The 10,996-nt window shown below is 42.4% G+C and overlaps 1 protein-coding gene across 1 annotated transcript; it reads right to left on the reverse strand.

The window, feature by feature from the left end:
* Positions 1 to 4,739: 4,739 nt before the first annotated feature.
* On the reverse strand, positions 4,740 to 10,560 carry F3 (coagulation factor III, tissue factor). Its single transcript, XM_090049460.1, has 6 exons — positions 10,179 to 10,560; positions 9,740 to 9,854; positions 7,333 to 7,520; positions 6,768 to 6,949; positions 6,477 to 6,636; positions 4,740 to 5,705 (listed from the first exon to the last, which is right to left on the reverse strand). Exons 1-6 carry the CDS (start codon positions 10,237 to 10,239, stop codon positions 5,560 to 5,562), a joined length of 852 nt encoding a protein of 283 aa, XP_089905586.1. The 5' UTR covers positions 10,240 to 10,560; the 3' UTR covers positions 4,740 to 5,559.
* Positions 10,561 to 10,996: the final 436 nt, after the last annotated feature.

A 10,996-nucleotide genomic window follows, 5' to 3' on the forward strand; every position in this document is an offset into this window, starting at 1 on the left:
CAGTTGGTCCGATAAAAGATATCACCCTCAAAAATCCTTGTTTCCCTGTATTTTTATTATGCAGAAATAGGGACCTACTTAATTTGTGGTTTCACAAATGTTGTGCAAACCACAAAATCTGGGATTTTCCATGAAATCAGCAACTTCCTCCCCCCCACAACTTAATAAAAGTAAAATGCTGGCTTCCCAATAGGTCCTCACAGCTGGAAGGTGAATGCGCTGGCTGGCAGAGCAGCATGAAGGGCAGCACGCAAGATGGTGTTTGCCCCCTGCCAGGGGTGCTCTGCTAGTCAGTGCCGAAGGGCAGGGTGGTATGAAGGGCAGCCAGCAATCAAGATGGCGGCCACCCCCTCACCCCTTCTTCCCTTTGAGCCTCTCCACCAATCAGTGCCAAGGGGTGGGGCTGCTACAAAATACCTGCTAAATTGGCTCTTTGTGTTATGAGCAGGCCACAAAAACCCCTTTATCTTACTGTGATTGAGTTTGGTCCCTGTGCCTAATATTTGCATTAACTAATACAAATGTGATTCCAGCTTCTGATATGTGCCAGACAAGCCCACTTGAATATAGCCAGGTTGCAGAAGCACACTGCAACCTTCCAAAATCATTTAAAACTTTATTTTCTTTGATTCAGTTATACCATACCATGCATCTCAAAACTGGAATTGTACAGTATTTATGACTCAACTGAAAATAATCCACATTACAAAAAATTCACCGGGCAGGTATTTTCTTTCACTGCTGTTTATTGTCACTTAACGCCATACTGTGAACTCTTTGTCCTGTGCTGTCACATGAGTAGTGATCCAAGTTAAGCTCATAATCACATTCATTACGTACCTCTCAGCAGCAGCCTTCCCACTGTGAAGAGCTGAGTCTGCTATGCCTTGTTTGGCCATTATTCTATCTAGTCCCTGACTGTACAGGGCATTGCTTTAATGCTATGCATAGTAACAAAAATGCCTAACATTTCAGTAATCACATTATTATACTGTCATCTAGTCCAGCGGACCATCCCCAGCTAGATCATCCAAACCAAAGCTTTGTCTAGCAAGGTTTTGAAAACCTCCAAGGATGGAGTTTTCATCACCTCTTTGGGTAACTTGTTCCAGTGTTTTACTACCCTCCTAGTGAGAAAATGCTTCCCAATATCTAACCTAAACTTCCCTTGCTGCAACTTGAGACTGTTGCTCCTTGTTCTGTTCTTTGCCACCACTGAGAACAGTCCAGCTTCATCCTTTTTCATATCCCCCATTCAGGTAGTTGAAGGTTGCTATTAAATCCTCCCTCAGTCTTTTCTTCTTTAGACCAAATAAGCCCAGTTCCCTCAGTCTTTCCTCAGAAGTCATGTCCCCCAGCCCTCCCACCATTTTTGTTGCCCTCTCCTTGACTGTCTCCAATATCTCCACATCCTTTCTGTAGTGGGGGGCCCAAAACTGAACACATTACTCCAGATATGGCCTCACCAGTGCTAAATAGAGAGGAATAATTACTTCCCTTGACCTGCTGGCAGCACACCTACCAATGCAGGCCAGTATGCCATTACCCTTCTTGGCAACAAGGGCACACTCTTGGCTCATATTCAGCTTATTGTCTACTGTAACCCCCAGGTCCTTTTCTGCAGAGCTGCTGCCCAGCCACTCAGCCCCCAACCTGTACTGGTGCATGGGATTGTTCTGTCCTAAGTGCAGGACTTTGCACTTGTCCTTGTTGAACCGCATGAGATTTTTTTTGGCCCAATCCTCCAATTTGTCTAGGTCACTGAATCCTAGCCCTACCCTCCAGTATATCTACTACTCTTCCCAGCTTAGTGTCATCTGCAAACTTGCTGAGAGTGCACTCTATGCCATCTTCGAGGTCACTGATGAAGACATTGAACAAAACTGGCCCAAGGACTGATCCCTGGGTCACTCCACTCGATACCAGCTGCCAACTAGACATCAAGCCATTGATTACTACTCTCAGAGCCCAATACTGTAGCCAGTTTTTTATCCACCTTACAGGCCATTCATCTAGCCCATATTTCCTCAGCTTGCATGCAAGAATGCTGTGGGAGACCTTATGAAAAGCCTTGCTAAAATCAAGATACACCACATCCACATAGCCAGTCACCTTGTCATAGAAGGCAATCAGATTGGTCAGGCATGACTTGCTCCTGGTGAATCCATGTTGACTCTTCCTAATCACCTTTTTCTCCTCCAAGTGCTTAGAAATGGATTCCTTGAGGATCTGCTCCATGATTTTTCCAGGGACAGAGGTGAGGCTGGTTGGTCTGTAGTTCCCTGGATCCTCCTTCTTCACTTTCTTAAATATGGGCACTATGCTTGCCCTTTTCCAATCACCCAGGACCTTTACTGATCATTATAAGTTTTCAAAGATGATGGCCAATAGCTCTGCAATCGCATCAGCCAACTACCTCAGTACCTTTAGGCGAATCCCATCTGGCCCCATCGAATTTTTCACATCCAGCTTTTCTACGTAGCCTGTTCTTTCAGCACTGAGGGCTTCTCACCACCTCTCCAAATTGTGCTGTATGGTTCAGTAGTTTGGGAGCTGACCTTGCCTGTGAAGACTGAGACAAAAAAGCATTGAGCACTTCAGCCTTTTCTGCATCCTCTGTCACAAAGTTGCCCCCCCCCTTCAGGAAGGGACACACTTTCCCTGATTGTCCTCTTGCTACCCCCTCCCCCCATTCAGGAAGGGAGCCACACTTTCCCTGATTGTCCTCTTGCTACTGCCATACTTGTAGAAATGCTTCTTGTTACCCTTCACATCCTTTGCTAGCTGCGACTCCAATTATTCTTTGGCCTTCCTCACTTCATCCCTGCATGCCCAAGCAATGCTCTTATATTTTTGTGATTTAGTTTACTGAAGAGTTCCCTGTTAAGCCAAGCTGATCTTCTGCTATACTTGCAAGTCTTCCTGCACATCAGGATGGTTTGTTCCTGCACTCTCAGTAAGGCTTCTTTAAAGTACAGCCACCTCTCCTGGACTCCTCTTCCCTTTAGGCTGGTTTCCCCCGGGATCCTGCCTATGAGTTCCTTGAGTGAGTTAAAGTCTGCTTTTCTGAAGTCCAGGGTCCTTACTCTTATGTTCTCCATCCCTCCTTTCCTCAGGATCCTGAACTCAATCATCTCGTGGTCACTGCTGGCCAAGTTGCCATCCACTATACTACATTCCCCACCAATTCTTCCTTGTTTGTGAGCAGCAGGTCAAGAAGGGCATGCCCCTTAGTTGGCCGTTGCAGCACTTGCACCAGGAAATTGTCCCCAACACTCTCCAGAAACTCCTGGATTGCCTGCACACTGCTATATTGCCCTCCCAGCAGATGTCAGGGTGATTGAAGTCCCCCAGAAGAACCAGGGCCTGTGATCCAGACACTTCTGCTAGCTGTTTGAAGAAAGCCTCATCCACCATTTCATCCTGGTCCAACAGTGTTGTGTCTGGCATTTCTTCCTCCACAGTCCCAGAGGTCTCCTCCAGCACTGACTCAATGAATGCTTCATGGTATAGGATGCTTCGGAGCCTCAGCACCTCCTCCCGTAGTTCTCTTCCCTGTTTCCTAAAAGACACCACCAGGAGGCACCGCTCACACTTCAGGCACTCCCTGACCTGGCTGCCACCAGAAAGAACCTGCAAGCTGCAGCATCAAACCTGGACCTGGGTGAAGCCTTGATGGTGAGTGCTCCTGCCTGGACAGAAACCTCACAGGTGCAAGCAGAGGCAGTGGCTTCTCCAGCCATTTTCTTGGGTCTCTTAATCTGCCTTCTGTCTCTTACTGCTCTTCTTCCAAGCAGACTTTGCCTAGCAAACTCAGCTAGAACTAGCCTGTTTATTTCTTGTTGGCCCCAAAGTGTTCCCTTTTCCCCCGCTCCTGCTTCTTTACACCAAGCTGAAAGACCTGCCGCTCAAAAGAAGAGTGGGGGGGGGCATGGAGAGCCTGTGAACTGGCCTGCAAACTGCTTACCCTGTTTGCAGCTCCTGTTTGCCAGCTCCCTGGTTGCTGGCTGTTCACCTATCTGTTTGTACACCTTAGGCATTATTGAACCTGCTTTTTCTAATTTTATCAAGTGTAGAAGGTAGGAAGCATGTGTTTATCAATTGCTTGTGGTATAAAATATGCAAGATGAATTTTGCAGTGACTGAATTACCCAATTTGTAAAACCAGAATAAGGATATTTATTTTTCTCTCCCTTACAAAGTGTTCTGTAGAATGTGCTGTGTTATAAGTCAAGCCAGTTCTCATGTAGGAACTGACTATAGTAAGTTAGTGTTCCTTACAGTAAATGCATACATAGGGTTTCCCTAGAAGCTGTGTAATGTACTTTGAGACCTACACCTACAGTAAAATATGCATTTTTCTTTTATGTAGATAGTACAGTACTTACAGTAATAAATACATGGTAAAAGTGAAGTTTCACTCCAGTGCAAGACTTCTTTAATAAATACAAGTAACTAAACTAAATTTGAGAGAAACAGTGTCCATGCATGTGTGCAGACTCAGACCTAATGCTTTGCTTTTATAAAGTATTAAACTAATTCCACTACAGGGTAAGAGAGACACTTTCACAGACATCCATATTAGCTTTAAAAACGTAAGTGTAGCTAGAGCAGCAGAGTTCACTACAGGATATATTGGCCCTGTTGACAACTCAACTGAGGGGTGCACCACATATTTCCAAAATCCACATTGCACTGGATTCCTACACTGAATGTCATGTTACAATAATAAATAAAACTGTTTTCAGATTCATCTTTATTTCAGTAAAAAAGTATAAATAAAGTTACCACAATATATACAAATATTGCCCATATAAAATTAGATTCCCCAATAATAAAACTATAAATATTTAAAATTATTATAAATCTGAGGTATATCTAGATCACATCAGCTTGTCCTGTGTACAGATATCATTAATAAAATATTGATCTGTCAGTGTTTAATCATCAGCATTGCATTTGCTATGCAGCAAATGCTACTACTGCATATTCAATCTACCAATTCAAAATAGCAGGTAATGCAAATGCAAGTTATTCAGTCTGACATTACCTGGAGATGCTAGAAGCATGCCAGAGTTCAGACTGGCTATGCTGTCTCTTGATTGGTAACAAGTGCTTTGAGAGAGTGTCCAGTAACAGTTTGGATTTTTTGCATAAAGTTTTTTCTCATGTTAAAAATGTGTGATGTAAGTCATGTCACTACCTCACCAAGTCAAGTCACTGGGAGATTATGAAGTCACTTATTTGTTCAGCTTTGATAACCTAGCTGATGGACAGAATATCCAAACTAAAAAGGCAGAACTATGTATTAAAAAAAAAAAAAGTGTAGAAGGAATAAAAAATAGTGGCTTTTTGCTGTGAAGTAACATATTTTACCAGTCCCTATCACCACTTACATTATTTAAAAAAAATACAATCATAGTTGTTTCACAGAAACAAAATGTTCCTTTGCTCTTGGGTAAAGACTAAAACTAATAAAAATATTTAGAGACAGTAGTGTTCTTCAACAAGTACCATGAGCTTTCCTGTAGTCTTTGCAGTAGTAATGAGGCTTTTTCCTCAGACATCATTAAGTGGTGTTTTCTCTTTCACTATTGCAGCTTTCTCTTTCTTGCATTTATAGATGGCCACAGATACAATGACGATTATAATGATGATTACTAATACAGCAGCCCCTATGATAACAAACAGTTCGAATCGATACTCTGTTAAGAGTGGGTGGAGGGAAGAGAGGGGGAGAAAAGGAAAAAAAAAAAAAAAAAGATTTAGACTTAGTAACTCATCATTGCACAAAGATTTTACACGAATAGCCAGTTTCTTTATCCTAAGATCCTGACTAGACTAGAGAGCTCTTGAATAAGTCCTTTTCCTCAGACATGCTGCACTAAGCCCTATTAAGAAACACTAAATTTAGCTTACCCACTTTTAAACCTGAATGAACTAAAAGTTATGAATTTAGTCTTCCCTAAGTAGCTATATATTAGTCAAGCCTTAACAGACACTTGGGCTAAAATATTATCTGCCTAATGCATGTAGTTTTGGATGGAGTTGACTGCAGTTCAAATTACTGCAATATCAAACCACATTTTTTTAATCTTAACAAAAATAGTCGGGAGAGAATCTGGAATTATTTGAAATGACAGAAAAACCATCAACTCAACCTCCCCTTCCTCCTCTAGAGGAATGAATAGCCATAGGTGGTTTTAGATGGAAGATTCATCTCTCAGTTAAAAAACTAGCAGCTATTATTATTACTGTAGTATGATCTAAGTAGTTAGTAAGGAATTTCCGTGATTTCCCCCCATCAGTTTCTGCACTGCAGGGGGCAAAAGTGCTCCTCATAATTTAAGCAGGAAATAGTTTATTCTGAAATTTGTTCATAAATGTATGCTTCCTTAAAAATGTAAGCAAACAGAGGATTAGAATTATTTTTGTTGGAATGCAAGAGTCAAGCCACATTTTTTTCAGATACATACCATCCAAAATATTTCTGGAAATACTGGTGCAAGCCACTTTACTTTCCAAGCTGTTGCGGTTCTCTGTACGTGAAGGAACCGTTGCCTGCACAAAGAAGCAATAGTTCTCTTCTTTGTCAACATCAATTTCAAATTGATTGCTTTTGGTTTTTTCATATTTCTGTGGAGAAAAAGGAAGTCTTTTTTAATCACCTAAGGTGGTGTTTTGTCTAAAAGTTTTAATTCTTAATATACCGTAGAAGTTGTGTAACTGTCACATACAAAACAACAAACTCCACAAAACAAACCTACCTTTCCTGAACTTTTATCTTTCCAGTAATAGAGTACATATTCCAGATCATCCTTAAAAATGTCTCTGATGCTCTTCAAGCTTCCATTGGGAGACGTTGAGGGTATAAATGGATCTTGAACCAATACTATCAACTTGGAGCCATTTTGCGTAGAATTTTGAATAGTTGGTTTCCCAATTAAAGCTAAATATAAGCAATTATTTCAGAATTAAAATTGTACACAAAGAAGATTAATTGACAAATTTTCTCTCCCCTCCCCACCCCACCTGCAACCCGCTACAGTAGACTTCAAAAGTTTTAGTGTCTAGGTAGTACATTAATAAATATTCCAAGCCTGTATATACTACTTAAACTTCACAATATGTGGTTATGATGCACCTTTCCACTTGTGGTCCACAGTACCAGCAAAAAAAATTTAGCTATGAACGGCTTTCAAGCATGAGCTTTGTGAGAACTCAAAATGGAAAATGTCTTTATCCCAATTCCAGTCCAGTTATAGTAAATGGAACTTGTCCTATAGCTTAGTTAAAGCATGAGGAAAGACAACATGAAGGCAATTTACTTACTCTGTTTGTAAGGTGTGAATTCTGGAGAGGCTGCATAAAGTTTCTCATCAAAGTCATCTATATTTGAAAGCATGTCAGATACTATATGTGCAGTATAGGTGTCTTTTACATTCTCTAGTATAATATCAGTAACATCACACACTGTTTCTTTTGTGTGGATGCATTTTCTTCTTATGTTAGTGCGACTCCTGAAAGGAACAAATGACATTTTTAATGCATTAAATTTTTGTTAGCAGTTTTAGGCATATGTTGTGCCTGGCTAAAATGGTTCCATTTTTAAAACTTTGATTGTGGCTTTATTGTACCTATACACCTAAATTTGTTTTCCAGACCATGTAAACAGGGTAGCTTTACAATATATAAAAAAAAACAAAACAAAACACTGATTTAATCAACTCAAGCAATATGGAGAGTAAACTAACTGACCTTCCTTCTCTGCTAAAAAGTAACATGCGCTTTAGAGAAAAATATGGCTTTATGTCTATACTTAGATGTGGACATACATGTTATATCCAAATTGAAAATAAATTGCTATTGAATAAATTCTGACTTTAAAAGATATTCTGTAATAAAAAGGAAGAAAATTTTCAAAATTCACTCTCGAGTCACTTGTAAGTTCACATGGCATGGAAATCTGAAAATGTTTACATGCAATAACACATTTTCAGATCCTATACCCTAAATTAACAAAGCCTTAAAAAAAAGCCTCTGCTGGCATACATCATGAAGAAGTTTCTTAACCTGCAATTATGCTCGTCTTCACTAGATGGTATAAGCAACATTAAAAATCCATTTATCATCATCAATGACAGGAGTAAGAGCTTCAGTTATATTGAAATAAACAATTGACTGAAAGAAAACCAAGCAGTTGTCACACTAAGTCAGTAGGAAGACTGTACTTATGTAATTAATGACATTAAAGTGAAAAGGACTCAAAACTGTTTGCCCCTCTCATTTGGGTGGATGGAGGGATAGTTGTGTCAGTATCAAAAATAGTCTGTTAGGGGTTGAGAGCAAGGTACAGTACTTTTGCTACCAGTGAATGAATCCACATGGGTGTACTACTGCGCCTGTGGAAGTCTACAGTACTTCCATTTACAGATCTCATCATACGCTATTTTTTCACTAAAAAAAAAGGGAAGTAATTAATGCCAGTCTGTTCACATTTCCTCCAAGTACATTTAAGTAATTTTTGTAACATTATTTAATTGTTCTCTCCAAAGGATCATTTCTATTCATATAAGAGGCTTAGTACTAAAATAGTACGACTTGCAAATTAACTAGCTTTTGTTAGACTCTGCTGAAACTAGACCAGAAAAAAAAGTGAATCAAACTCCTTTTTAAGATATAACTATTTATGTGATTAAGACTAGCAAAGTTTGGTCCTGTATGTTTCATGTTATATTACAAACACATAGAATTTGGCCCTAGAGGCCCAATGGACTGAGCACCAAATTTTAAAAGGTAAAAAAGGTCCAAACAGATATTTAGGGTTTTCTAAAAACCAACTTGGCTAACTTACTGAACGGTAGGTGTCTAAAGAGGCAGCTAGGAACACAAATACCTTTGGGAGTATGGCCCAATTAGGCAGAATGCTGACCTCTGTGGTCCTGATCCTGCACAGTGATTTGCACTAGTTGACTACTATGCCACACTATAGGGAACCCTTTGATTTAGCTAAGTGGACCTCTGTTGATGGGAATTACATGGATCATGCTACATGGTATGGACGCCTGTGTCTATCAGCATTTGCAGGATTGCACTGTCTGGCTGTGTTACAGGGTTCTGTTTAAACGTTTGCCTTCAAAATGCTGTCACGGATTGGGCAAAGTCATTCAATTGCCCCAGACTCACACAGACAAGGTCAGGTCACTGAATTATTGCTCGGGTATTTTTCTCATTGTTCTTTATATTGATCCTTCAGTTATAGGCACTGAACCTGCCAGAAGTTGTTACAGTAATATAAATGGCACCACTCTAGACAGAGCAATGATGAAGTTTCTCTTTGGGGCATGTTTAATCATCATTTTCTAAGCCAATTCATAGAAGTTGTAATATTCTACAGATATTGCAGTGGAACATTTTAACAATAAAAAAAAAAGTTAGACACTTCTGCAGGCTTGGGTTTTATTCATCCAGTAAGTGACATTTGTTTTATAAACCATGAAGGAAACAAAGGAAGACTAGACAGATTTAGATGAACGGAGGCAATTTGAATGTTACCCAACAGGACTAATTATTACCAGTACTTTTAAGGAGTTGCTGATTAATACAAAAATCTGTTTGCAAAACGCTAGTACCCTCTCCAAGTTACTCTTATAAGTTTATACAGAAGCTTATGTATAAAAACTTAAAAAGAGGGTCAATACGCATTGACACTAACACATTTCCAACGATTTCTACTTACCCAGATATTTCTACGGTGTAAGCATAGTTGGTTGGCTTTGGCAGCCATGTCAGTAGTGTTTTATAATTGATTGATGACCAAGTTATATTAACTGCTGTTGGCACTTCTGAGTTACCTTTAAAAAGACAGGAGAGAAAATGGGCTCAGTGACATTGCGTAAAGCTGATGGCTTATCCAGATTCAAAAGACAGGACAAATCCACGGGGGCATCAGTAGCTACAAGAGCAGGAGTGAGGGACACGGCCTCTAAATCAGAACTTCCTGGATATCAGACGCTGCAAGCTACTTGGCAGCCCCTGGTCCAGCTGAGGGGCTCAGCAGGTGCGACCCTGGGGCCCTGACGGGCAGGTGCAAGAAAACTGAGGCGCTGGCCGCAGCCCCGGCCCGTCGCGCAGCCCCCCGCCCCCCCAGGCGCCGCCGCCGCCGCGCGGGCACTCACCGGAGCCGGGCGCCGCCAGCGCCAGCAGCGCGCCCAGGAGCAGGGTCCGGCCGGGCACCATCCCGCGGAGAGCAGCGCGGAGCGGAGCGGAGCATGTGTGCGGTGCCGCCGGGCGCCCGCCCTTATAGCCGCCGGGGGAAAGTCCGGGGCCAGACGGGGCGGAGCGGGGTGACTCACGCGCCGGGACGAGCCTGTCTCTGCCCAGGTGCGCGCGCGGGCGGGGCGGCGGGGAGCGAGCGCCCGGCTCCGCCGCGCCGCGGCCGCCCCCCACCCCCGCAGCTCTTCTCCGGCCTTGGCGATGTCTCCGGTGGGACGAGCTGCGGGGGGGCGTAGAGGCGCGCTGGGGCGGCCAAGCCTCCAGGACTGCCCCGGAGTCTCCAGGAATTAGAGGTCGTCTCCAGGAGACTGCTCAGTCACCGGGGAAATACGTGATAGCGCATCCATTCAAACAAATATTAAATGTTGAAGCCGATGTATACAGGAGGTTTCTAAACTGTACATTTGCCTTCCCGAGCACGGAATAGTCGGTCATTAATGTCCTTTACATCATGGGACGGATCCCCCCGGAACGGACTCCAGCAGAGTTGGCAGCCCTAGGCGCAGTGTCCCTTGTCAGGGCCTGGGAAGGGCGCTTGGTGTCCAGACTGTTGTCTCTTCCCAGCTGTTTGCTCCAATAAAGGGATGGCCAGGAAGCTGTTCCTCCTCGCGTATTTCCTGGCCCCTAGTGGCTACAACACTCCACTTGAAGTTCTCCCAAGTCTTTCAGGGTTTCTACTCCAGGAAAGTAGGGACCTGTAATGACTTTTGTTCAAGTAACC

The sequence above is a fragment of the Crocodylus siamensis genome, chromosome 5 (genome assembly GCF_052110815.1).
Source record: "Crocodylus siamensis isolate JL-2025a chromosome 5, ASM5211081v1, whole genome shotgun sequence".
Taxonomy (NCBI): Eukaryota; Metazoa; Chordata; order Crocodylia; family Crocodylidae; genus Crocodylus; species Crocodylus siamensis.

Excerpts from the sequence above, each read along its gene's own strand:
- F3 (XM_090049460.1), bottom strand. The coding sequence starts at position 10,239 with ATGGTGCCCGGCCGGACCCTGCTCCTGGGCGCGCTGCTGGCGCTGGCG. Across the intron at positions 9,855-10,178 it reads GCTGGCGGCGCCCGGCTCCG|GTAACTCAGAAGTGCCAACA; the intron begins GTGAGTGCCCGC and ends GTCTTTTTAAAG. Across the intron at positions 6,950-7,332 it reads ATTCACACCTTACAAACAGA|CTTTAATTGGGAAACCAACT; the intron begins GTAAGTAAATTG and ends GCTTATATTTAG.